This window comes from Astatotilapia calliptera, chromosome 18, assembly GCF_900246225.1.
Source record: "Astatotilapia calliptera chromosome 18, fAstCal1.2, whole genome shotgun sequence".
Taxonomy (NCBI): Eukaryota; Metazoa; Chordata; class Actinopteri; order Cichliformes; family Cichlidae; genus Astatotilapia; species Astatotilapia calliptera.
The window spans coordinates 11,328,909-11,356,785 of NC_039319.1; the positions used below are offsets into that span (position 1 = coordinate 11,328,909).

General features: G+C 38.5%; 6 protein-coding genes across 6 annotated transcripts; 2 read left to right on the forward strand and 4 right to left on the reverse strand.

The window, feature by feature from the left end:
- Positions 1–242: 242 nt before the first annotated feature.
- Positions 243–2,158, reverse strand: LOC113009989 (uncharacterized). The gene has a single exon (XM_026148726.1). The coding sequence runs from the start codon at positions 1,114–1,116 to the stop codon at positions 358–360; it is 759 nt and encodes a 252-aa protein (XP_026004511.1). The 5' UTR covers positions 1,117–2,158; the 3' UTR covers positions 243–357.
- A 60-nt stretch (positions 2,159–2,218) lies between these two features.
- On the reverse strand, positions 2,219–6,464 carry yipf1 (Yip1 domain family, member 1). Its single transcript, XM_026148725.1, has 10 exons — positions 6,372–6,464; positions 6,048–6,193; positions 5,778–5,932; positions 5,614–5,694; positions 5,436–5,523; positions 5,160–5,276; positions 4,199–4,365; positions 3,838–4,020; positions 3,145–3,224; positions 2,219–2,848 (listed from the first exon to the last, which is right to left on the reverse strand). Exons 2-9 carry the CDS (start codon positions 6,079–6,081, stop codon positions 3,165–3,167), a joined length of 885 nt encoding a protein of 294 aa, XP_026004510.1. The 5' UTR covers positions 6,082–6,193; positions 6,372–6,464; the 3' UTR covers positions 2,219–2,848; positions 3,145–3,164.
- Positions 6,465–6,662: 198 nt separating this feature from the next.
- lrrc42 (leucine rich repeat containing 42) lies at positions 6,663–9,899 on the forward strand. Its single transcript, XM_026150253.1, has 7 exons — positions 6,663–7,330; positions 7,422–7,553; positions 7,627–7,748; positions 7,873–7,958; positions 8,039–8,152; positions 9,272–9,356; positions 9,434–9,899. The coding sequence occupies exons 1-7, from the start codon at positions 6,942–6,944 to the stop codon at positions 9,721–9,723; spliced, it is 1,218 nt and encodes a 405-aa protein (XP_026006038.1). The 5' UTR covers positions 6,663–6,941; the 3' UTR covers positions 9,724–9,899.
- A 1,205-nt stretch (positions 9,900–11,104) lies between these two features.
- Positions 11,105–15,128, reverse strand: tmem59 (transmembrane protein 59). Its single transcript, XM_026150254.1, has 8 exons — positions 14,901–15,128; positions 14,573–14,678; positions 14,245–14,339; positions 13,801–13,953; positions 13,595–13,667; positions 13,333–13,456; positions 13,085–13,202; positions 11,105–11,852 (listed from the first exon to the last, which is right to left on the reverse strand). Exons 1-8 carry the CDS (start codon positions 15,054–15,056, stop codon positions 11,700–11,702), a joined length of 978 nt encoding a protein of 325 aa, XP_026006039.1. The 5' UTR covers positions 15,057–15,128; the 3' UTR covers positions 11,105–11,699.
- Positions 15,129–15,616: 488 nt separating this feature from the next.
- On the forward strand, positions 15,617–17,608 carry tceanc2 (transcription elongation factor A (SII) N-terminal and central domain containing 2). The gene is made up of 4 exons (XM_026149645.1): positions 15,617–16,084; positions 16,161–16,302; positions 16,572–16,765; positions 17,081–17,608. Exons 1-4 carry the CDS (start codon positions 15,986–15,988, stop codon positions 17,267–17,269), a joined length of 624 nt encoding a protein of 207 aa, XP_026005430.1. The 5' UTR covers positions 15,617–15,985; the 3' UTR covers positions 17,270–17,608.
- Positions 17,609–17,662: 54 nt separating this feature from the next.
- Positions 17,663–21,126, reverse strand: cdcp2 (CUB domain containing protein 2). Its single transcript, XM_026149976.1, has 6 exons — positions 21,060–21,126; positions 20,503–20,850; positions 19,747–20,088; positions 18,405–18,758; positions 18,111–18,289; positions 17,663–17,980 (listed from the first exon to the last, which is right to left on the reverse strand). The coding sequence occupies exons 1-6, from the start codon at positions 21,124–21,126 to the stop codon at positions 17,675–17,677; spliced, it is 1,596 nt and encodes a 531-aa protein (XP_026005761.1). The 3' UTR covers positions 17,663–17,674.
- Positions 21,127–27,877: the final 6,751 nt, after the last annotated feature.

Here is a 27,877-nt window from a genome sequence, read left to right on the forward strand (position 1 = left end):
CCTGCCTGCTGCCAGCGTTTCATATTCATTCAGTATATGGATTTAACGTTGGGTCTTGAACTAAAGATTGTACATATAAATTCTCACTGACTGGCACACGTACACTACGTTAAATTTCATCATTACATTAAGCTCAGCTTACAAATGTTTTCCTGAAAGGTCGACTTTCACCGATCCTAAAAATCAGGTTACGTTTAAATTATGCAAATGCTATTAAAACAACATTGTCACAAGATGGAATTACACAAGAACATAAATCAGCTTTAAAGTTCTGTCTCATTTTACTCTGTCATTATGTAACATTAGTCCAGTAATTAGTTGCCATCTCAAGTGCAGAGTCAGTAGCTGTCAGTGAAGTCAGTTCTGTATTCCTTTAGCTTCATCATGCACGAAAGCTTTCTTTCCGTGACTATAGCCGTTTCCGTAAGATGGGAAACTGTGTTTATCCAAAACAGTATTTTTGTCACTGTCCCGTGAAAATGGCTTTATCTCAAAAGCATTGGCTGGAAGCTTTTGAGTGGAACTGATGGACATGTCGGTTTGAACTGCTTTATGGACGGGTGGCTTCAGTCCAGGTTTCTGTATTATTGCAGGGAGGGCAAGCTGTTCCCTCTGGGACTTCTTGTCTTCCCACAACTTAAGCAGACGACGCTGGTTATTTGTCATATCCTTGAGATTTTGCTGCAATGACTGTACTTGATCCTCTAAAAGTGTTTTAGAGGTGACTGTATTTGCCAACTCTGAGGTCAAGCCATCAATGGTCAGACTCAGTTTTCCAGCCTTTTCCACCAGGGAGTTGCACTCACGTTCTTTTTCATGCAAGTCATTGATTATGTCCTTGGTGGTCTTTCCATTGAACTTAGGGCTGCACTCAAGTCCAATTTCAGTACGAAGAGCCTTCACCTGTTTCCTCAGCTCCCTGTTGTCCAGAGCCAGAGTCTTCAGTTTCTGTTTCATAGCCTCTGTTGAACGCATCCTTGACTCATACTGCCTGAGCTTCTCTCTGAGAACGCTTTCTTTGTGCATGGCATCGTCCCTTTCTTTCCTGCATTTCTCCAAAAGTTTCAGCATCTCAAATTTGGACACTTTTTCACCTTTGCCATTTGAAGTGGCCATCCTATGGAAAGGTCTTCAAGTCACAATATATATGTCTATAGCTATAAAAAATAATTAAAAGGCATTCCCCAAAAATGAGAACAAATAGCAAATCAAGTCCTCCTGTGTTGTGCTGATAAATCTACAAGTATGTGCAGCTGTCTAGACTTCTGAGACTGAGGCAGGTGACATTCCTCCAATAGGGTTACCTGTTTGACAGGCAGCTCCTGTGTAACTCAAAGCTGGGGCTAGAATGACCATTAATTAGGACGCCACCATCCCTTTGACAAAGGTTCAAGTGACACTTTTTTCTGTTTTGTTAATTAATCAAAAAAAAGTAGCTCTACTTAATTAGTGGAAATATTAAGCATAGTCTTCACGTAGGTTCACTGAATGTAAAGTGCTGACCACACACCGTGTGCCTGCATGTGGTCAGCTTTGGATATATACTGTGAGATTTTCCACTGCGGGTGATCTGCGAATCCAAACAGTGATACGATAGATTCTATCGGTTTGCTCGACCACGTGACAGTTTAGATGGATGAGCTGGAAAACGGTAGCAGCAGCTCACTTTTAAAGTTAATCTCTTTGAAATGTTCATCTTATACCTATTAGTTACAATCTCTTCTTTAAATATTTAAAATTTCCAATTGTTGACATGTATTGGAAAACAAAGTAGTTAGAAACCCAAAGAAATGAGTCACGTTGCACATGGACGTGAAAGCCGGGGTGACTCAAGGCTGCCTAAAATGAAGAATCACATGAAGTATTTTAAGCACTCATCCAATGCAACCACCCAGAGTTCAGAGTATGACTGTTAGATAGAAAGCACTTAGACATACAAAAAAGTGCTTGTATGAATGTGTGAATGGGTGAATTAGATATGTTGCATAAAGTGCTCTGAGTGCTCAAGTTGAGTAGAAAAGCACTATATAAGATTTAGTATTTAATTAATATTAACTTTTGACCTATGACACCTGAGATGGATATCAATTTTCTGCAGGCATGACAAGAAACAATTAGGCAACTACTTATGTTATATAATATAAGGAAACCTGTCTCAGTTTGTGTTAAAGATCTGCAATAAACTAGAAATATAAAACAATGACATTCAAATACAGCATTTCCCACAATAACCATGTTTTATTTTCTCCATGAATCAATAAATTCCACACTTCCGATCAAAAACATTACCAAATTAATTCCAGAAACACTTACATGACCATTTAAAAGTTTAGCACAGGTCTTTGGCATTAGTTGGGTGGACTTGTAGAAACTTAAGAGTAACGTACAACAGCTCCAAGTGTAATAACGCTAGTCGTTGGTTAACACACCATATCTATAATTGTTTACACAGAAAATTCTGTTTACAAATGATTCATTTCCCATTATAGGAATATAAAAATACATGCCATCGATGCTGTCACCAGTTATGAAATGTGTTGTTATAGAAATATTTAAAAATGTAACTTAAGTATAAAGGTCATACTAAAATATACCTTTTTTGTTATTTTAAACCATACTCCATTTATATGCATAAAGTTTAGAATCCAGCACCCGTAAAAAGAAAACAAAACCCACACGCTTGCTATTATTGTGCATTTTCAGATGTCACACAGCTGATCCAAACACGCACTCAGGATACAGGGGTTAAGGTGTTAAGACCGGATGTACGAGTTCAGGTGAAATTCAGACGTTGCATGACTTCATCAGCACAGCAACTTGATTCTCTCTAATAAGGCAACACGAGAGCCTGCAATTTCAAAGAAAAAAAGAAAAAGACAAAAAGGGGATAACACTTGCCTTGGCATGGCAAAATCATGTACAGGAAGTCCTGTGTCAGATTTAGTAGGTCAAAATGACACACATGTGAGCCAAGGCTCCAAAAATGGGTCAATAATGTATTAAAGTCCTCCTTTGTGACACTACTGAGTGTAAATATGCAAACAACAAATGAAATAAACACAATGTAGATACATATTATAAATACATATCAGATTTTCAGTGTATATGTAAAAGCTTAAAAAGCTTCTGTGTCACTATTGGTACCTCGAGACAATGCAAGTCTTTCATGTCGTCGAATTTGTTGGCTTTACCGTCTTGTTCCCTGGAATAGTAAAAAAGTAGGTCTGCAAAAGAAAACCCAAATGAGTAAAAAAAAGTGTCAAAGAACTTGTGCAAAGGAGTACTGGCAGGGCAAAGACATGTTATGAGAAACTGGTAAGCACGAAATCCAAACTGTGAGTAGGTGTGAAGCAAATGTTCAGGGGTAGAGAAAAGAATACAGGATTTCTGGAAGCCATTCATCTTGTTAAGCGTTCAGACATGGCTTAGTTTGAAGACTAATTACTTCAATGTGGTGGGACATATGATATCCCTGAGGACCGGACAGTATTCATGATAGGAAGTTTACTAGAAGCCCTTTCTCACACCATGTAGTAATGTAGTCATAGTTTCCGCTGAAACACATCTCCCCAGAGGGATTCAACTTGACACTATAAAGTATATTTGTTTCCCAAAAACCCACAGAGGAGTCAAATGCCAAAATATCAGTGTAAGTGATCGGATCTGTGAATGGCGAATGGAGAGGTGGGTTCAAAACTAGGCCATGCTGACATCACAGAGGATAAATTAGAAAGAGTCAATCATTGTTATCTAAATCCAGATGGATAAGCGTTATGAAATAGATGGATTAGCACAAATACTATTTTGTCATTAAATATCAAAAGTAGCCATATTTACCTTACAACCAACAGCCAGCAGGATGTTGAGCAACACAATCACAGACAGGAATGCTATCATAACTCTGGGGTGGTCATCTCTGACTGCAGGCCAGAAAGTCAAAACCAGTACTGAGCCAGAGAGGCAGAGTGCCACCACAATGGTGCACCAACTCAGCCAGTTAAAGGGGAGAATCCACAGAACCTTGATTTAGAAAATAAAGTTAAAAAACTAGAAACCAGCAAATCATGTAATTAAATATGCATCTGCTTTTAGGGGGTTATATAAATGCCTAAAATTTAGTATAGTGCTTCATTTGTTACTACTACTTTAAAATGAATAAACAAAACACAAGACAAAACAAAAAAACAAAATTTCTTACCACTGCAGGTATATATATTGAAAGAGAATAGCCGTACACACAGACAATCTCCATAAAGGCATATGACACCAAGTTCACCATTTTATTGTTTCTCCATAGCAGAAAACCCCAGACGGCAAGAGGCACTAACCAAGCATAGCTGAAGATTATTGTTGCAGCAATGGTTACTGGAAAACATAAAGAATCAAAACTCAGTGTGAAATGGCTGTTTCCCTCCCATATTTAATGTAAACGTGTATGAGAGTAGGGCTGTTCGATATAACGATATATATCGGGTGACGATATAAAAAAACGTCTATCGTTTCATTTTACGCTATCGTTTGTTTCGTGGTGTCGCAAAATAAACTGTTTACGGCAATATTTTTTCATCGCTTTGATCATTGATGGTTTTGATGGTCACTATAGTGGCTATATTAATTTCTTAAAGTTCTCTCTTTCTCTCATATTTAATATAACCACACTACTGGCCTGTTTGTATGCGTTGTCGTTAGCAACAACGATGATAAAACCATCGCTTGTCCGCTCTTTTATTTTCCACATAAACCTTTCACAGTAAAGCTCAAGATCCTGTTGAGACTTTTTAAAATAAACTGAATCACGTGAACGAGTATGCAGAGTGTTTACGGATGAGAAGCAAAAAAGAGGAGTCAGGCGCTAAAAAAATAAACCATAGATTCAAACGTTAGAAGACGCCGTGTAATAAATACTCACAAATAAAACGGCGGCCGTTACAACTTATGTCTAAAAATGTATCGTTTCATGCATTGGTTAAAACACTCGACTCCAGGTAAAGGACGCCCAGCTGGAAACAATTCACGCAAGTCAAGCTCCCCAAGATTCACAGAATTTTCAGAAAATGTAAAATTTTTGTGATTTATATCGGGACGATAAATGTCTCATATCGGGATATGAGATTTTGGTCATATTGAAAAGCCCTATATGAGAGTGAAGAGGAGCAAACCTTTTCGAAACTCTGGGGTATATTTGTAGTCCCGATCGCCTTGGTGGGCCAAAAAGTTGGATATGTTTCCACTTATGGCAGTGGCAAACACAAGAGTGGTGCAAATCCAGAACGGTCCTAAAAGCAGTTGTTACACACATGTAAGTTGTTTCCTTATTGGGGGTTTCCATGAAAATAGCATTTACCAATAGAATACAACATCAAAGAACAATACACCTAGTGTCATACAAAAAAAATCTGATTGAGACATATCTGTTAAAACTATGAAGAGCTAACCATAGAGATCAGGATTTCTACGGAGGTAGACATTAATAAAGTTCTTTCTAGGCCATGGCATCATTGATCCAATTATCCTTTCCTTTACCTGAAAGAAATATTAGAAACCACTAAATATGGAATCTGATGAGACCTAGCAAAAATGGTGCCAAAAAGTCATTAGAAAAAAAAAACTTACATGATGGGTCTCGATGTCAAAGAACCTTTGGTAGTACTCAAAAGACCAAAAAGAGGGACTTTTCTTTTGCCCTGAGAGAAGCTTAAATTCAAGGATTTGGTGGAAAAATTAAATTAAATCTTAAAAGTTAATAAAATATATTAAATTCAAAGGCTTGTCCTAACCTCTGCCTGGTCATCATTGGCAAGTGGATCCTCAGTATCAGCTTCAGTGGAGAAACCAGTCGCAGTGCTTTGCTTAGGCTTCACATCTTCATCATCGATGCTGATGGTAGTTGCATCTCTGTTGGCTTCCAACAGATCGCCAGCTTCGTCAAATTCTAGTTAGTTGACATGGATTAATGCAAAATGTCAACGATCGCTTCTTGTGAGTTTAAATTTTTCACAAAAATAAACAACTACATTTCCATAACACAGTGGAAGATTGACACTCACCCTGAAATTGAAACGGATCATTTTTCGACGCCATTTATAAAGATTCGAAGAGCGAAGTCCGTCTCAAACGCACAGGAAATTAATTGTCACACAAGGGCAACAACTTAACCTCAGGAAGATATGGGGAATGTTTAAGACTTCGCACACTATAACCAATAAAGGAAAAAGACGTTATGAGTTAGCTGAGTTAGCTACCAAGTTCTCACTTAGCAGATCATCAACTTTGACAACTATGTAAAATCTGATTAAGACAGAAAAACAACCATTAAAAGTATCAGTCTTTTTAAAATATGTTTTAGCTATCATCTTTGGAAAATCAATTACCAAATTATCCTTCCAAACCCATAAAAATCACTTAATTTCTGCCGTATACGTTGGCACTTCCGGGAGCAGGCTCGATCAAGGATGTAAACAAGACTTCTTCCTAAACATTTTCAAAATAAGGGTTTGGATTTTTTTTTTCATTTAAACTACTAGTTGGTGAGATCCTGAGAGGTTCATTATAAAGTATGTACACGTTTTCTCATATTACATTCTTGTTACTTAGAATACGCAATTTGGTAAGAAGTTCCTAAAAAAACAAGCATTCGTTGTTAACCATCTTTTACTTTGAAGTGAGCAGGCACAGCTGCCAGTAACTTGCTTGCACTGTAGGAACCGCGGCTACCGTAGGAAACCCGGAATATTTGTCATAATGCATACAAGTAGTAAAGCAAATGCCGTAAAATGTGAAATATTTGGAGCAAAAAAGTAGTAAAAGAGTTTTACTGCAGGGTTTGGGTGTCCTTTTATACTAATTTTAGCCAAGGACATGATACTATTTAATAGCTAGCTTGTGAGCTACTTCGAGTTTTTGCTGACTTAACGTGCAGCCCTTAATAGTGCGACCTTACTATGGACAATAGCACCATTTATGTCCGAGAAAGAGGAAGTCTTCGTCGTGTCAGTGACATAGTCCTGGCACAGCCAAAGCCAGCGTTATCGTGCAGAAGGACAAATCCGTTTGTGCCCAGAAAAGAGCATTTTATATTCACCTACAATGAAGAGGGAAGTCTGCGATATACCACAAAATCTCTCTTTGACATCACTTTGTTGTTTGTAGTTGACAATATTCATCATGTAGACTCTCTGATTGGCTTCCCTGAGCAAATAGGTGATAAACTTTTTGTAGCAGCTGAGGAAAATCGTGTATTCTTAAACCCAGAAATTTCTTCAAAAGCCCTGCAGTTATTCAGTGATGCATATGGAAGCATGGTACTTGAATCACTGTGTTTACGAAACAGGTGAGTCGGACTGCCACCAAAAAACTGCGAGGTTCCTTTTCTTCTTTACCACGGACAGCTAGCATTTGTTGTTCCTCTTTTATTTCTGCAGGTTTCCACTTCTGCACGAGCGAATGGATGAAATAAAAACATTTCATAATTTGAAGTCTCTGGATTTGTTTGGCTGCAAACTGGGTGACAATCATGAGCTTTTTCAACATCTAACATCCACCTCACTGGCAAGGTATTGCATTCCTAAATAAATTACATGAAAGATTTAATAAAAGCTGTTGCTAACATTTTTTTTCCCACTCTAGGAGCCTGATTCAACTTTTCATCGGTAGTAACAGCCTGTCAGATGCTGGCCTCCAACGACTGACCGCACCTATCCGTATGATGCACAAGGGACTGGACTGTCTTCAGCTTCTGGATATTTCCTGTTGGTTACCAAACTATTAGTTGATTTCATGGTGATGGCACAAATACCATCCCCTCCAGATTTGAAGTATTCAAAACTCACATCATTATAAAATTGTTGATCAGCTATAATCTGTCATTTCCAGACAACAATATCTCAGAGAGGGCTCTCGAATACCTCACATGTCTCCCAAAACTTGCAAATCTTGATGTATCTGGAACCAGTTTGAAGGTATAACATCAATAGTTGTGTGTAACACTTATCTGTGGCTCATTGTTATACTGACATCTAAATGTAATGTATACCTCTAGCTTGGCACAGGATTGAAGGCAACAATGTCGAACCTGTTAGGACTAATTTATTCTGAGAAACCACTGGCTGCCTTTGATCACTCAAGATGCAAGACAGAAGGTTGGGCTGAACAGGTAAGTATGTTTAAATGCGGATTTGACATTGATAGAAGAATAGAGTAGTGGTCAGATGTTTACATAAACTCATTATGGGTATGATGATGGTAAAATATTTCCCCCCCAAGGTGGAATCACTGTATTGTACACATCTTTAATAACTTTAAAAAACATGTACATGTTTGAATTTATTCTGGAATTTCTGTATTCCATTCATACATACAGCCTCACCAACATTTGGTTAAATGTCCCTTAGCAAGTTGCACCTCAACCAAAACCAATTTTGATTTGTGTTTGGGAACATTGTCCTGTTGGAACACAGTTGTTTGCAAGCTTTAACCGTCTAGCTGTTGATTTGAGGTGGACTTTTGGAGGTAGTGCTCCTTCATTATTTAAACCACTTTGTGCAGTGTACTAGTACCACTGGCAGCAAACAGACTCAAAGCATAATGCTACCACTGCCATGCTTTAGAGTTGATACAGTGTTCTTGGGTTTGAAAGCCTCACCTTTATTTTTCCAAACATACCTCCTGTCATTGTGGCTAAATAGTTCAATCTTTGTGTGGTCTGAACATAAAAAAATTCTCCAGATGGCATTTGGTTTTGTTCATGTAGGGAGCAGCAAAATTCAGTCCTCCTCCTTTCTTAGTCAGCACCGTCTTGGTCCATAGCCATTTAAAACTTCCTTCAGTGTGGACCGTGATGCTGGTGTTACAGTCGTTTCCAATTCAAGGCAGCCTTGGGTATTGGTAGTTTCTGGGTTGTTCCTGAATATCTTAACAAATTTAATTTCATCTGGGGGCGACAGTTTGATCAAAGCACCATTGTTTCAACTGATGATCTTGGAATCTGCAGTTCTTTAGAAATGGCTCCAAGAAACCTTGGAAACTTTTGTAAATCCACAATTCTTCTTATATCTTCATTGACTTTCCCATTGTTCTGCTGATGGTCAAGTCAATGAGTGCTATAAAAACATATTCTGTTTTACAGCTCAAATAAATAATTAAAAGCTCAGAATAACCTGAAATTCATGCCATGATGAATGGATTTAAACTTCTGATCACAACTGTTTTTTGTTTTTTTTTTTTGTTTTTTTAAATAACAAGTGTCAGGAAGTAATGTTTGGCATGTTTTCAGGTTGTAAACCAGTGGGAAATGAATAGCTCACAAATGCCAAAACAGAAAAAAGTTGAAGACTCAAGAACATCGGCACTTCGTTTTTGTAAGTTCATATTTACACAGCGATGGCCTATTTTTAAATAAATAATTGGACACTTTTAAAATTTGTTTTTTCTGTAGTTGGCAGGCAGAAGTTTGTCAGAACGGTACTGAATGCAACACCTCTGACTCATAAGAGCACGGAAGAGAATAAGAGTGAGAGACTCCATTTCTACAGACCGGCGAACAATGACGTAAGAGAAAAACAGGTTCCCTCCAGGACAAATGACTTAGAGAATCCCTGCCATGATCCCAGAAAAAGGAGGCTTCAGTCGGAAACGTGTGACACTTCAAATGAAAGCCCTCCGGGAAAATGTTCGTCCTCACCAACTCTTACTGCAGAGGACATTGACTTGTTGAACAGCTATTAAGGCATGCGTCCAAACTAGCACGCAGGTTGAAGAGCTACTTGAACATGTCAATGAATAGGTTGCCTTTAGACTCAAGGGAAGGAAGATGGTTTCCACTGGTTATAATACAAAAATGTCTTTTGGGATTAAATTGATAAGGTTTGTATATTTTTTAACAATAAAGTATTGTTTTTGCATTCGTCTTCTTTATTATCCATTTTATTGTTCAACAGTAACTTTAAACAGGACAAGGTGGATTATTGTCCTGGGCCTAATCTTGGGGATGTGTTTGGAAGAAATTTTTGCTCATGGGTCCTAGCAAGAACTTTACTTTTCTGGACTTTACACAGTGCAACTCAACTCAAAGGTTCTGGTTTGTTATGGCAGTGGGGGGTGATGACTTCAGGCTTTAAGCAGAGATGATGAGAAGGCTTCACCGGTCTGGGAAACCCACTTCTTTCAAATTAAGCAACCCTAGATTCTTCTTTCATTTTCAAACTTGGAAGTCCATGCGCGACTGGTGCTGATTCAACTTAAATCACTTCGGGCGATTTATATTGATGTTGCACACATTTCTTTAATGCCACAAAAGGTTTTGTCCAACTTTTTTCATGTAACTGCAGAAATACTGCCCCAGACGTGTAAACAGACTTTGATGTGTCAAGTCTGTGCAGTTCCCCCCCTAAAATCAAATTATCACACAGAAAACCTGGAGGCACGGTCATTTTTCAATGTAGAAAAATGGTACATGTTCCACAGAGAGGGAGCAGCAGATAAATTTGGTCATGATTTTTCCCCTTATATTCACCACGTAATTGTCTCTTGAGATGTCTTCTAGGACATTTTATTGACAGGTCTTTCTATAATGTTTATAACATCAGGTAGCTAGAAAATTGCTTTAGGAGGCCAATGGTAAAGTAGTCATACAAGCAAATGTTCAAATAAACTTGGTATCTGTTTTTTTTTCCCCTCTGCAGTTGTAAAGCTGTGTGAAGGCGCATTACTTTACACGCGGCCCATCATACAATTTTTAACCTCATAGCAGAGATTGAAGATAAACACTAACACAGGAAGTGTTAGCTACTCTCAGTTTTGCCTCAGAGTTTTTATAGAGCCATTCTAGAAAACAGTGAGGTGTAGCAATAAGCGATCAAAAGAAAGTTTTGCATGTCTTGCACTACATAAAAAGGCAACATTGTGCCCACTACAATGTACTGTCAGAGATGCAAATTAGACCACTGCAGTTAAATGTAATTACTGTGGTATAATAAAAAGTAAAATCTACCTGTGTAGTTGTGTGAAGGCATTGAGCAAGAGTTCTACGACTCCTTTTGCAAACTATTATCTATTGCAATAGGAGTCATACGTTGGCATTTTAAACTTCAAGAACAAAAAACAGACATTAGATTCACTCTGTATTTAATTTGACTTATGATAAGAAGAGACAACAGTTAAGCAGGAAGGACTTACTGTTTGTACCATCACTATCAATTTATATAAAGAGCAGAGAATTTTGCTGTAAAATTCAATATCGTTAGGTTATCACCCCAGTAGAAACATAAAAGCAAACAGGGTAAGTCTGCAGTACCACCACAACCTATTTTATCAAAAGTTAACGGTTTGGAAGAAACTTGCATCACTTCAAGTCACAAAGAGTTAATTTAAACATTCAATAAAGTAAGCACACGAATAGAGAGCTAATGCACACCAAAATTGCAATAAACCCCCCAAAACCTAGTTGACTTGTACTGCTGTCACTGTGCTATAATGCCTCAATTATGCCAATATACAGAAAAACTATCACTCCAACTTTAAAAGCTACGATTGACAGGAGGCAAAAAGAGAAAAAATAAAAAAATAGGGGTGGAAAAAAAAAGTTCTGCAAGTAGTGAGACTCTGAAAGTAGTGACTTAAGACTACAATCAGGACAGGTCTTAAGCCAAAGGATAAAAATCAACTTGAGATTATACATAAAAGAAAATAACCCCCTTTGGGTTCTAGATGTTAGACTGCCCTAGGTTCACTTTGGAAGGGAGTGGTCCAGCCTCCTCTTCTGATCCATTGGAGGTGATGATCAGCAGGGAGGATGCTGGATATGGAATCAGTTTCTGTTCTTTAATGTATTCACTGTCTCCATAGATGCTTAATTTCTGAAAGAAAAAAAAAAAAAAAAAGGAAATTTTTTTTAAACATCGTTTTGATGATTCTTTTTTTTCCTGTCAACACAAACCTCATTATTCAAGGAATTCTTTAAAAAACATTTTTGCCAGCCACGATCTCTAAAGCTTCCATATTGTTTGGTCTATATATAAACCAGAAGTGTCAAAATGACTGTTCAGGAAATAACTTCAGCCCAAATGCACACACCAAGCCCACCCGCTATTTGTAAGGTGCCCTTTGTCTGGTATTTTTGCTGGTATTCTGTTCATTCAGTCACTTTTTTGCCCGTGTTAGTCTAGTAAGGTGGCTATTACATTTCTTGAGACCAGTCTTTGGTGATACAGAGTGAAGCATTTTGAGTATGCGACCAATGCAGACATGCTTGCATGCACTTCTCTAAAACACACAATGATGGTACGCGCAGGCAGAATACTGACTGGCTGAAACATCTGCTTGAAGGGAGCAACAGTGGCATTTGGCACAAAATGGAAGAAGTGTATATACACTGTATGAAAAAGTATGCATAAGAAACTGAATTAAGCAGAAGTGGATATCATATTTTCTTGTTTTTAAACAGTGTTTCTCTTCACTGTAAAGAAGCCATTTGTCTGTTATGATTTCTGTGTTCTCTGCAGCTCTGCCACCAGCTGTCGTTGGAGACAAAATATTTTGATGCTGCCCCCTGGTGACAGTACACTGCTATAACATGAGGATAAAGGTCCACGTAGCTCCTTGAAGACTCCACAAAGGACTGGCACACATATAAAGCATAAAGACGAGTTGGAAACAAAGAAATAGTCCTTTGGTATCATTCTGTGCTGCCACATTATAATGGGATTTATTACATATGAATGACATGTAGATTTGTGCAATTACTCTGCAGAGGGCTCTGGAAAGGGCATAATTTGAGAATCCTCATTTTAGAAATACTGGTTGGGTGATTTTGGACAAGACTGGCATTTCCAACCTTTGTGCCAAGATATGCTAGTCACCTCGTAGCTGTAGCTTCATAATTACTATGCAGATGGGAAAGTGGAACCAAGTTTCTTATTTAACTTTGCAACAGCACAATAAGCAATTATCCATTTAAAAATAATTTATACGGAGTATAAAAACAGAACTACAGCAACTAAATTCACACATAGCAGATACGCCCAGATTAAGCTTGTGTGCTAAACAAACTGCTGTAAACCACTTAATCAAACAAGAACAGATATCATACCTCAGCAGGTACATACTGATCCACAGCAGTTGCCACAGTGGCACAGCAGATCCAGATCAGGACAAAAACAGACAGGACCAGAGTTGTGGTAAGGATCCACCCCGGTAGCCAAGGATTCCTGAGGAGTAAAGGATAAGTATCAAGGTTATGTAGCTGCACAAAGGCAAGACCCTCAATACCATTAATATCCTGTTCAAGTTAAGTAACAGCACCTCTTGGACAATGTAGACAGAAATGTGCTAACCAACCTTGAGAGAGAGCTGAAAAGATTGTATTCGTCATTATAGGTGTGGTCCCCAGCCATGTCTCTGTCCCTCTCCTGGATTAAAGTGCGTTCGTAGTCCTTAAATACAGGGCTGCTCAGTCCAGGAACTTGAAAACAAGAAACCAAACTCAGAAAGATATTCAGTGATGTCTGCCTTAACCTAACACATTCTTTGAGATCAAAACTACTTTCGTCCTTAACTAATTACTTTATTTATTTTTTAAGAGGATGAATGAAACTCTTACAGCTCTTCTGAGGTTCCTCTTTAACATATTTTTCCAGTTCAAACTGGGAGAAGAACTTGATTTCAGGTACAGCCTGTTAAATATAGGGCAGATTTTTATTCATTTATTTTTCCTAGTCATTTTGCTCCATTACATTTGCACATTACCAGGGTGAAGTGCATTGTTTTGCATCTGGTAGATTAGGGGGTTGGTTTTCTTTTACTTACCTGGCAAATGATGACTTTGCCATCATCAGCCTGGAGGTAAAAAGTCCATGTGGAAGTGATGAAGCTGTGGGCCTGACTCATTACATCATCCCAGAAACCTCGGACCAAAGTCAATGGGTACAGAAGGTGAATCTTAGGCATCATGCTCTCCAACTGGGGGAAAAAAACAAACAAACATATTGAACAAAGGATTATTTTAAAAGTGGGAGCTGAAGTGCAACAAATACAGAATCAAGAGAGATCAAACAGCTGACCTAAATGAAAGCTGCATGCTCCAGTACCAAAGCCATCCCTACAGTAAAGTTGCAAAAGCAATTTCAAGTCTCTGCATTTAAACTTTAGTTAAATGCATTCACTGAATCTGAACTAACTATGAAAAAAACTACTAATACTGCAGATGGTTCTGTGGAAGCCACTGCGTGAATGCGTTATACACAGTCATACCTGCTTATTTCGCTGCTCAGCGAAGGGGAGCTGATTCTGACAGCCCAGGTTGCATGCGTACTGCTCATCAGACTGGGTGTAGGCTTTGTGACAGGCTGCAGAAGTTTGAAAGAGGTGAGCGATAATAGATGATAGAGCCAACAGATCAAACTGGATTGTGGATACAGAACAAAGAGTCTCTAGAGCAAGCTTACACCATGGAACTGGATGTATTAAAACGGAAGCAGATTGTAAGAAATACTTTATTGTTACGAGCATAGCACGTAATTAGTTAGCAAACCTCTTCGACAGCACAGCTGTGAATTAACTGGGTCAGTGCATAGCTTACTTGATTCACACTCAGATTTGATCTGATTTAAATCTTCGCTGTCACGGACAAACTGACAAATGGAGAACAGGCGGTAGCCTCTCTGACAGGCATATAGTTCTTCCTCCTGTACAATAAAAAACAAACGGGAGGACCAGTTGAATGACTCGACAAACAAGGATATCCAGCTGAAAGATGACGCACTTTCAAAACTTGTCATTCACAAACAATATTCGCTGAAGAAAAATGCATTGCAAAAAAGGAAAAAACACACGCTTGTCCATTTATTAAACGCAAAAGCTAGCTAATGGTAGCAGCAGTCGCTTTCCTTTTCAATATGACAACTTACCCGAGGATAGGTATGCAAACTGTATGTCATTTCACATGATTTATGGCAGGACGCAGTGTTTCCCAAGACGCTGTCAAATACATCTGAAGATACTAAAGTGCCTGCGAAAAGGACGGCGAGTCCCAAAGTGCAGACAATTGAGGAAAGAGACCCCATTTCGCCTGCCAAAACCTAAACAAATAACACGATCCTCTTCCTCGTTCTCCTTATCGGGTTGTGTTCTCGCGGGAACTTTATCTCGCGCGAGACTTTTTTCAGAGTTTGCTAAATTTAAGGTTTGCTAAGTTTAAAAACCCTAAAATCTTGTTTGGAAAACAATGTTCCAACATGAGAAGTTCTGTTTTGTATTCAATGTAAACAGTTTGTGTTTTCCGTCTTCTTTTTTTTCTTTGTAAACTATATCCACAAATACTCAACAATAATATTTTGACTAAAAAAAACCTAAAATCCTAACAGTAACAATAATCAAACAATAAATAGTGGAAAAAAATCAATGTGTTCATTTGTATTGTTTTCCGAAGCAAAAATAATAAATAAAAAAAAGACTGATATCCGAAAAGTCAGAGAGGAAGATAAGGCCAAATTATTCAAAAGACATTTTACTGAGAATACCAGCGATGATACTAATATAATAATAGTATTATATTACTTTAAAATTAATATTCATATTATACAAAAACGTTGGTCATTTATTTACTGAAATTTTGTACACGAGGGCTTCCACATCTTTCTAATCTGCTGAAGAGATTCATTGTTTCCGAGTGTACGTAAAGGCAACATTGCCACTGCCATTATTTACCATAGCCATCCAGCTACTGTTAGCTCTATCAAAGAGATTATTTATCGCAGTTGTAGCGATAATATGGAGCTATCCTTTAGTAGACTATAGCGGAATTACATAATTAACACTGGCAAAGCATTTATTCAGTTAAATTTGGCTTGAGTTAGACAACGTTACCCGAAAGGCAAAAAGTAGCTGTTAGCTGAACCACGTAGGAAATCGGCTTCTTTTTAGTCAAACTGTTGTATTAAAATTTGTCAATCTCATTCTTTCTACAAAGGAGCTTCCTGGCTTGCCTTTGAACATGGACAAGTTTGTAGTGCGGCTTCCTAAGGGAGACGCACCTAAAAAATCGAAGACAGACGAAAAGGTGTACAAACAGACTACAATTGAATCTCTACGGGTAAGACATTAGGCATGCATGTATTGTGTGTTAACGCATTTATGTAGTAATTGCTTGCCTTTTGTGTTTCGTAAAGCGAGTGGTTGTTATTGAGGACATCATGCGTTACAAGTCAATGCTGGAGCTGCCAGAACAGAGCAAAGACAACCTGCTGACTGCCCTGAAAGAGCTGAGTAAGAAGGTCCCTTCCAAGGAGGTGCTCAAGTCCACGAAAATAGGTAAACACAATTTTTAATAACTCTTTATACAGATGGGCTGTCGTTAGAAAGTCATTTAAGTTTCCATTTTAGTTCAAAGATTGCACAACCAACCTTTATAACATGAATAACAGCTTACATGTGAGCTGAGTTTGCTTTTACTCTCTTATTACATGAGAATTATAACTCTGAAGAGCAAACCACTCATTAAAACAGTGTTCTCCTCATAAATGCCAGGCCAGTCAAATTCACAATATTCACATACGTAATCAAAACATCTCTCTGCTAAGGTCACACTGTCAACAAAATGCGAAAGCATCTGGATCCCGAAGTAAGTTCAATGGCAGCAAAGGTTTACACGGACTGGAGGACGTTCATCGAGGAGAATTCCAATAAGCCATCCATTGAAGTGCGCTCGGACAAACAGTCTGAAGGACTCAGGAGCAACGCTAGAAGGCTCATGTCTGAAGCACTAGAGGTCAAGGTAAGATGGAGAATCTCAGGGCAATCGTGAAACATGGCTTTAGAAAGATTTATTTTTTTTATTATTTTCGTTTCTTCCCGTTTCCTTCCTTATCATGTTACATGTTGAATGTAAGCCTGAAAATCAGCATATATGATTTATTGATCGCTGTTTACGAGTGTATTTTAACTTATGCACATTTATTAATTTAAAATATTCCATTCCCAGCACTGGCATGTTCTTTATAAGAAGTATCTGAATGCTTGTTCATCTTACAGCTACTTGTTGTCTGTCTGACTCATTCCTGAAATATTTCTGTTCATCTTTCACCTACAGGAAGATTCTGGTCTTATAGACAACATCGAGAGGGAAGTGTTTCACCAGAGCTCCCGACTGGTCAGCACTTCATACAGACGGACTGTTAGAGCACTTGTGTTTGCCTTCAAACACAACCCTGAGGTCAGAGCTCAGGTGAAGAACAGCACAATAGCAGTCAACAAGCTGGTCTCTAAATACAAAAAATAACAGAATAATAAACTATGTAGAGCCAGCTGTATATGGAAAATAGTTTTAATACAATTGGAGAAGGATTTTATGCACACATTTTTTTACATTTTATTTTTATTGTTTTCTTGATTTTCTGTAAAGAAGTTTAAAAAAAAATCTTTTTGTGGCACATCAGTAGCCTAGCACTTTTTGCAACTGCACATGAATCATTGTAAAGAATACTGTAGGTGATGATATTAATGCTATTCCTTTTTGTAATGTAATAATGTAGGCATTCTTTTTCAACAGGTGCATTGTTTTTTTGTCTTGTAAATGAACATTTTTATACGAAACATGATTTAAAGCATGACAACTTAAGCACTGGAGTCCTGTCTTTGATGAAGAAGAGCTAATATAATCACATATATATATATATATATATATCTAAAGAAGCACTAGCCAAACAATAGCTATAACCATGAGAATAACAGCCAGAACACAAATGCTAATAAAGACAATATCGCTCAAATCATGAGGCTCAGCTTCTGGATCCCCTTCACTGCCACTGCTACCATTGTCAGTTTGCTGGGCCTGCTCCTCCAGACGACGCTCCTCTGCAGAAATGATGGACACTGATGCTATTTTCCGCAGGGCATCGCACTGCAATTTATATTCTTGTACATTTTCCTGCTTCCCATCAGAGAAATCAATGTAGAGTTTGTTTACAAGCATGGTGATGTTCCGATGTTTCTGTAAGGGATCATTAGATACAGTATTAATAGAAGCAAGTCGCAAGTGTCTGCAACAATTGTTTAGCAGTTTAAATAGGGCAAATTGCTGCCTATTATAGTGTGCCAGTAAATGAGAACATGTTAGTCACCTGGCTGGCAGTACCACAGTCGACAAACTGAGCCACTATCTTGTATGAAGTGGTCGTTAACTGCGCTGTACAGGTCGGGTTTCCTAAGTAGATGCTCTCACGGTCCAGCTGAGGTAAGGACTGCTGGGGTATCACAATGGTGAATTCTGATCTTGTGCAGCTAACATTTACAGGCACCACTTGGATTGAGGAAAAAAAATCACACTTTTTAAGAGCAGCATAAGAATGATATGGAAAAAGTTAACAAAAAGATATTTTAGAAGTTAATCATACGCCTGTACAAGGAATATTTACCTCCCTGATAAGAAGCGGTGAATCCTCTGTGTGCTTCATTTCTGTCTGTGCTGAGCACGACCAGCAACTTGTTGCCCTTTGAGACGAGAGAAGAAGGATGCTCCCTGCCACACCAGCGTCCCATCAGAGCGTCCGTCTGGCTATTCCCATCATAAACTGCGACAGAGTCATAGTCGCACTCATCTGATAAACTGTTGCGGTCCTCCAAGTCCATTAAGGGGAAGAAGAGTTTGATGCGGTAGCCTGCGGCTAGAGTGATGCTCCAGTGGCAGTTAATGTTGTTTGGGTAGATGTTGGGGAAATTTGGGCTGCTAAAGTTGCCACTCACATGAGACAGCACCTGCTGGCACTCACCTATTAAAGTACAGCCAATCAGATAGTCATTTGGATTGCAGATGTTAGCTTGCTGCACTGCGTTCATTTTATGATTGGCTTTTTTTGTACTTCATCCTCTCCATGCAGCCTCATGTAAGTCTCGGACTAAAAGTTTATGTTTAAGATCCTGGTCACTGTGTCTGGCAAATAAATTTTAAATGGGCAAATGACATTACCAGAGCCTCCTCCAGATGTTCTGTTTAACTCCCACAGACCAAAGACATGTTTATATGACTGATTTAATCAGTGACTGTAAGTTGGCTGCGTGTGTGACTATTAGAGTGTGTGGTTGTCTGCCTCTCTGTGTTAGATCTGTGATGGGCTGGGGGTTATAAACGGCATTTATACAGGTGTCTCTTCAAGTTTTTTTTTTTTTTTTTATCCTTTTTGCCAGCTGGCTTATGCTCAACAAGGTCAAATGGGCACAGTCTGTGAGCAGCTTTCTAAAAGTTACTCTGCAGTTTCGACTGAACTCGAGTGTCCCTAGACCAGTCAAGGACCTTCACATTTGTGTTTATGATGGTGGTGTTTACCCAGTTTCTATGAAAGAGGATTTTTTTCTTTGCAACTGAAATGCTTCTATTTGATCAGATTGTTAGGGTATATTGTTTCATGCTCTTGATATCTCCTGTGGCTTGTTTCAGTCGAGCTGCAATACCTTTAGCCAATAATAAAATCCATTGTTCTCTGTTTTTTAAAATCCAACATTCTCACAAAATGTTCCCTGTTGATCTTTAGCTTTTTGAAATAGATTTTTTTGTGGGTTTCAAGATAGATTTTCTGTTCTGTGAGTGAACAGAAGTTTTTAAACATAATTTGCTTTAGGTCGAATGTCAAATTGTTGATAATTGAAAAAAAATTACCTTTAGGTTTCTGCATTTACACCAAAAACATGAACACTCAAGGAGAAAAAACACAAAAGGACTTTGCATATTGATGTGAGAAAGCCGAAATCAAATTCACCTACCTGAATAATAGTAGGCCTTGAACCCACGTCCCCCAATGTTGAAGTCAGACTTGAAGACTACGAGAAGTTGGTTGGAAGTAGTGATGATGTTGGGGGGTTTATCTGTCCCACAGTATTTACCCAGATGCCGGTGGGTGACTGTTGGGCCGTCAAACAGGGCTACAAAGTCAAAGTTACATCCTTCATTGTTTTCCAGCTGGAAGTCCAAAAACACCAAGGTGACCACACTTGTGTTAGACACATGGATGGCCCAAGAGCAGTCGGCATTGTTGCTATACTCCTGGGGGTAGCCTGGGCTAGAAATTACTCCAGATAGTCCAGTCAGGACTCCACCACACATATCTAGAGAAGAAAAAATGCAGATTTAGATTTGCATTGGAAATCACATGCACGCTTTCTATTCAGTGTGCTGCATTTTTATAGCTAACTGTTAGTCCAAACTTTAGGCAACAATTCAGGCATTTCTAGTCATGCTAATAGTTCTGCAACTTTTAGAAAAGAAAACAGTAACTAAATTGTAAACACGATAATATGTTCACTGTGAGCATTATGGTTTTGTGAAATTTGCCTCATCTACGCAGCCACTAGGATCCGTATGAGCTCTAATTGAATATAATATACAATATTTAAGTGAGGTCAAAACCAAGAAATTTCACTTACAAGACACGACTTAAACTGTCTAAACATGGCCGGACAAAATCAACTCAAGTTTTGGCCAACTATCCCTGTCACATTGCATTAAGTGTAACAAGCTACCTTTTCTGTAGCCAACAGTGAAGCCCCTGTAGGCCACATGGCGGTCTGAATGAAAGATGATGGACATGACATTCCAAGAAGAGGTGAATTGAGGTGGAGAGATGTCCCCACAAAATGTCCCGAGGAGGTTCCCTTCATCCTCAGATATGCCATTGTATATTTTAATGTAATCATAAGCACAGCTTGCGTGGTACTCCAGCTCAAAGTAGTGGAAAGTGAGGAGGACAGAGGAGCCCTCTGCTACCACAATTAGCCAGGAACAGTGTGTGTTGTAGGGGTATAGGCCTGGGAAGTTTGGGCTGGAGAAATTGCCAGATGGAGCAGAGAGGATTCCTCCACATTTGACTCCTTATAATGACAAAAAATAAACAAAACAAAACAGAAAAAACATTTCATTTCAGTTCAGAGAAAGAAGTCATGGTTCACCGTGAAAGTGTATTACAAGCTGACATTGAACAATTGGATCCCACCATTCTCTCTATATACAGTACCTGCAAGATAAAGCACTCCCATGAAATTTAAGCATTGCTCCATCAAGATAAAGAATGGCAACTCACCTTTTTTAGAATCAGCCTTGTCAAAGAGCAGTACTAAATGAATCAGTATAGTCACCCTGAGAGTCATGTTGTTATTGCTGATTTGGCTTTTGTCACACCCCAGCTACAATAACGGCAGAAACGCACAACGGCAATGTCAGAGCGCACAGCCTTGAGACATCAGCAGCGGTGCCTGTAGAGGTAAGAGGACTTTGAAAAATTCATCCGTAGCCTGAATGAGTAACCTGATAGCTGCCTAGGCCATGCTTTGCCTTTCCGCTAAATTTTAATGACTGATATCCAATGAGCATGAGTGGCTTGTCAGGACACTGTTTGGAGAGATGTTATACATTTTTAATGACACACACACACACACACACACACACACACACACACACACACACACACACACACACACACACACACACACACACACACACACACACACACCCCAGTACACTAAACACCAGCTGCAAATGGAGTTAATAAAGAGGTAAGAAGGAGAGAAGGATGATCGTATTTGTCACTAATATAAATGGCTTCATTAATGTGACGTGAAAGAAAAGATCCCACAGTCACAAAGTAATAAGGGCACTGTGCAGGCTTTGTGTTTGTTAAAGCAGCTTAAGCATGCATTTGCATTTTAATGCACTTGAGTATATATAATGAGGTGAAGCGCAGAAATAGTGTTTATTGTTTCTGTTACTACTGAGGTTCACACCTGCAGCTTCTGTTTGAATAGTCTCATTGTACCTAAGCACAATTTTTAAAACAATGGGTTTCAGGAGGACGAGAACTTTATCATATCAAATCTTTTATTCTCAACAAATGCTTCATAATTGCTTTGTGGCAGTTCTGTTCATATAAGTTAAAGGGCTCATTTTTTGTGTAATAATGTGCTTGTTTTAAATTCAAACAAACACAGACTGTGCCACTGCATTGTATCTGATGAGTAAGGTAATTTTCCTCAGAAAATGCAAACCTTTTTAATGCAAATTCTGTTTATACTCTAATTTCTGTTTATGGGAAGAGTAATGCGGCGACTCTCAGACAGAGATTTTGTGGTATTTGCCAAACGCCAATCATATTCCATGAGTCATTCCTTCTGTTTTTGCAGCCTTATAGCCGAGCGGTGGAGACACATGTAGACAGTAATCCTGAGTCAATGTGATTGCACAGCAGACAGGGAGATAAAGTACTCTTAGTAAAAGCCTATTCTTCAAATAAATGTTTACTATTCCAGCAGTGCCGTGAAGGCAAGGCTTTTAGATTGAGCGTGTCTAATAGCTTCAGTGAGCAACACTAATTCCTAAAGAAACCTGCTAGATGGTGCTGTTACACTGTGAAAATAAAGTGAAAATCAACACTGGGTTTTAAAAAGTCATGTCAAGCTCTAAGCTGAAATAAATAAGAATGTGATTAAAATCAGTCAAGTGTTTTTGCACAGGGGTTCCTGGAACTAAAATGAACCGCCTTGCCTTTGAATTTTAATTCTGTCCTCTCTGAAAGCTTGTCATTGTTCAAGGATGTGGGTGCTGGGCAGTAGTGAAATGTGTTTCTGAAAGATACCGAGTGTTTAGAGCAATTAAATCACCTATTAGCAAGTAAATACTATAAAAAACAAAATGGTTGAAACTGAATTCCCGCAGAATAAAAATGAACTTCAGTCGCACAAAAGCAGACGTTTGACTGAAGAGTTTAATTCAATGATTTAGTTCCAGAAATGCATGAAAGGAGTGTTAAAATTATATTCAGGAACATTAAAAAAAAGAAGCAATTTTAGTAAATATCAGAAGTGGGTGGTTATTTAGACATTTGGCAGTTGTGAAGAGTGGATGCTGTTGTTGATGGGCACACTCCACAGTCTGTCTAGCATCTTTTAATTGAAACCACACAATGGCAAATGCTATATTTGTGTGTGTTTTACAAAAATCTGTTTACTAAACATGTTTTTCCAAATGAAGACTGTCAAACTCAGCTGTAAGACTATGGTGGTAACTGCTGTTTGTGATGAATGGTTTTTATAGTTTACATAATCCAATTTATATAAGCAGGTGAAAAGTTAAATGGAAAAATTAACAATCATTGTGGGAATCAGGTGTTTCTGTTATGCTGCGGTGGGGCATTTGATGATTGGAGTCCAGCCTTTTCTTTAAAGGGAAGAGTAATTCCAAAGTTATTCTAAGTGATCATTGCATAATGAAACATCTCTATCCTACTTAAAGTGGGCTCTTACAGGATGGCAATGCCACCATAATTGATGGGTATAAAAATGATGTAATCCATATGCTATGGCCTTTAAAGTCATCACCTCTGTACTCAGTATGAGATCTTGACAGGAGTTAGATTGCAGAGACTATGTTGTGGAAAAATTGAATTTCTGCATGTGACACTACATGAAACAGTTAATCACCACAGTTTTATGATATGTACAACTGTATCCAGTGACTTCTTGCCGTAATGTGTCTTTTAATGTCATTTAATGCATGGTATATTTGTAGAGATAAGATCTAATGATAACTTTTGGTGAAACAGTGAGATCAAGGTGCATTAATAATATTTAAATCTTAGAGCTTTACCTCTTGACTTAATGAATATTTTAGATAAAGCAGTGGTGATCAAGCAAAATTAAACAGGGACTTAAACAGGGACACTCCACTACAGCCTTGTACCCTGTAGTCCTGTGCAGTGTTACCTTTCAGCCAGAAATTGTTTTTTTTTCTCCATTGCAATGATTTTGTTAACATCTCCACCTTCTCTATACCAAGGACAATACTGATTTGTTATTGCGCCGCCAATTGGGAGAACTCTCAGACTGGATTATGGCCAATAATGAGCTAAGCCTCCCTCTATAGTTATGAGGGCAATGAAATCCGTTATTCGGGTTATGAAACAGAAAGGAGAAGGGATTAACATTCTCCTGGCAATTGTGGCTATACTATCATTACTTAACTGCACCAGATGAGATGAGATTTGTCTTGCTAGTGATAGTTTTTGATATAAAATTAAAGAGTGGAAAAACGCACCACAGAGAATTTACACAGAAAATATGATATATATGATGGAAATTGGCCATATATATATATATAGCCAATATATATATATATATATATATATATATATATATATATATATATATATATATATATATATATATATATATATATATATATATATATATATATATATATATATATATACCTTGTACAGTGGGGCAATAAAGTATTTAGTCAGCCACCGATTGTGCAAGTTCCCCCACTTAAAATGACGACAGAGGTCAGTAATTTGCACCAGAGGTACACTTCAACTGTGAGAGACAGAATGTGAAAAAAAAAATCCATGAATTCACATGGTAGGATTTGTAAAGAATTTATTCGTAAATTAGGGTGGAAAATAAGTATTTGGTCACCTCAAACAAGGAAAATCTCTGGCTCTCACAGACCTGTAACGTCTTCTGTAAGAAGCTTTTCTGTCCCCCACTCGTTACCTGTATGAATGGCACCTGTTTGAACTCATCATCTGTATAAAAGACACCTGTCCACAGCCTCAAACAGTCAGACTCCAAACTCCGCCATGGCCAAGACCAAAGAGCTTTCGAAGGACACCAGGAAAAGTATTGTAGACCTGCACCAGACTGGGAAGAGTGAATCTACAATAGGCAAGCAGCTTGGTGTGAAAAAAATCAACTGTGGGAGCAATCATCAGAAAATGGAAGACATACAAGACCACTGATAATCTCCCTCGATCTGGGGCTCCACGCAAGATCTCATCCCGTGGGGTCAAAATGATCATGAGAACGGTGAGCAAAGATCCCAGAACCACACGGGGGGACCTGGTGAATGACCTGCAGAGAGCTGGGACCAAAGTAACAAAGGTCACCATCAGTAACACACTACAACGGCAGGGAATCAAATCCCGCAGTGCCAGACGTGTTCCGCTGCTGAAGCCAGTGCATGTCCAGGCCCGTCTGAAGTTTGCCAGAGAGCACATGGATGATACAGCAGAGGATTGGGAGAATGTCATGTGGTCAGATGAAACCAAAGTAGAACTTTTTGGTATAAACTCAACTCGTCGTGTTTGGAGGAAGAAGAATACTGAGTTGCATCCCAAGAACACCATACCTACTGTGAAGCATGGGGGTGGAAACATCATGCTATGGGGCTGTTTTTCTGCCAAGGGGACAGGACGACTGATCCGTGTTAAGGACAGAATGAATGGGGCCATGTATCGTGAGATTTTGAGCCAAAACCTCCTTCCGTCAGTGAGAACTTTGAAGATGAAACGAGGCTGGGTCTTCCAACATGACAATGATCCAAAACACACCGCCCGGGCAACAAAGGAGTGGCTCCGTAAGAAGCATTTGAAAGTCCTGGAGTGGCCTAGCCAGTCTCCAGACCTCAACCCCATAGAAAATCTGTGGCGGGAGTTGAAAGTCCGTGTTGCTCGGCGACAGCCCCAAAACATCACTGCTCTCGAGAAGATCTGCATGGAGGAATGGGCCAAAATACCAGCTACTGTGTGTGCAAACCTGGTAAAGACCTATAGTAAACGTTTGACCTCTGTTATTGCCAACAAAGGTTATGTTACAAAGTATTGAGTTGTATTTTTGTTATTGACCAAATACTTATTTTCCTCCCTAATTTACGAATAAATTCTTTACAAATCCTACCATGTGGATTCATGGATTTTTTTTTTCACATTCTGTCTCTCACAGTTGAAGTGTACCTCTGGTGCAAATTACTGACCTCTGTCATCATTTAAGTGGGGGAACTTGCACAATCGGTGGCTGACTAAATACTTTTTTGCCCCACTGTATGTCAGTATGATTAGAATAAGAACACTAAACCACTGATAAGATGTTTTTAAACAAATAGAAGTAAAACTTATTGTTAATAGTTACATATTAATATTAGTTACATATTTCAAATTTACCTTAACCTCCACTCCAAATGACAGCCCTGAAATGATATACTATTAGTCTGTCACAGTAAATGAAATGTTATGCCAGCTGAAAAAAAGGATAATAACAAAAAGAATTTAAAGAAAATGTTTAGAGAGGAATGTTGGCGAACGTGCTGACAGAAATGTGAGAAGTACTTAAAGCACAAAACATATCTCATCTTTCACAATGACCTTATTATTACACTGCACAAAAATAATGAATGCAGTGATTGGTGGTTTGAAGCCTCTACTTGTGAGTAGAATGGGTGCAGTCAGTGAAACCAAATTTGGTTAATAAGCTGTATCCCTGGCCAAGGGTGCGTCTTACAAAGAGTAAATAACATTTCAGTTAAATCCTAGAATTTCACTCACCTAAAACATAAACACATATCTCCTATAAAGGTTGGCAGATGGTTGCATTAAACCAAAAAGCACAATCCAGTTTAGTGACTCATATTAGCTGAGGTGATGCCTAGCAAACAATTAAAGGGTTAAGCATCCGCCTCGTGGGTATATCTCTTGTTCTGAATATTCTCTTATTCCTCGACTGGCACACAAAGCAAAATAAAGGAGGCAGGACTGTACTGAGAGCCTAGAGTGTCCGGTGTGACTGGGTGGTAATGGCAAATGGTTTACATGGCTTGAGGCTCAGACAGAAGGGCCCATTACCAGAATTTTGCTTAAGGGCTAGTGAGGTGAGTATGAGCTCTGTTTGAGTTGATGGCATGCTATAATGTTACTGTGTGAATATAAACATCTAAAGTGCCTCGAGTTGCATCTTGAGCTAAAGTCTGTGTAACACTTGTGATTTTAACTGTTACTCTCCCACATATGCACTTGTTTGCAATGTCACTGTGTTTGCACTTTGCAAGTTCTTGGTAACTGGTCATTTTTGCCTCATTTTGTGTTATTTTTATTTGTCATGTAAATTATAAGGTCATAAGGTGAAGAATGGATTGGATACCGCGTTCCCCTTTAGGTCGTTACCATGCTTAGTGGGTCTCATTGGCTTATTCTGTCATTGTCCACTTGGATCTCAATTAGAGATGAAGATTGTGTTATTGTAAGGATGATTGTTCTCATCCATGCAGCCTCTTCGCATAATTATTTCCCTGTGGTATGTGCCTCAAGAGAAGAAAAACATTGCTTTTAGCATCAACATAATGGATGTGTTCAAGACAACAGATGTTCATTTGAAGTCATGTCAGATGTCACACCACAGAACGATTTATAGTGCTATGTAAAGTAATCATTTCATTTTCTCTTTTTGTCGGAATGTAAAGCAAAGAGCAGGACTGAACAATAAATCTGTGTCACATTCACTGCCGATGGGGGAAAACTGCAATGAAAGAAGAATTTAAAGCAATCCTTTACGTTTTTTATTCTTCCATTACAATAGAGTAATGATGATGGTATCTATTTCACGTGCTAGTAATCTATTTTTTGTGAATATTGAAATTATTCTTGACATTATGTTACAAATAGAATTCCATACTACAATATCTGTCAGAGAAATCATAATTATGTGTTTCCCTAAAAGGTTTTTGGCTTTTAGTAATCAGTTGAAATCTCATTCCCACTTCAAAATAATCTGCCAGGAAACTGTTCTTGCATGGCCAGTGAGTTGTCAAATGAGCCAAGTTCAAGTTTTTGTGTGTCTCTGTCGTTTGCTAGACCCGTCCATATCCAAGCAAGCATTAACCTTCTGGACTGAAAACTGAAGCCAGAGCAGAAGTGCTGAAAGATTAGTTTTTGGAATTACAGCTCAAGGCTGGCATCAATAGTAATTCAGTGTCCACAGACTGCCATATTAAAATGTACAACTTTAGAGTGGGAATAAACATGTTTATAGCATGGTGTAAAAAAAAAAAAAGAAGAAGCTTTTGGCAGGTGGTGCC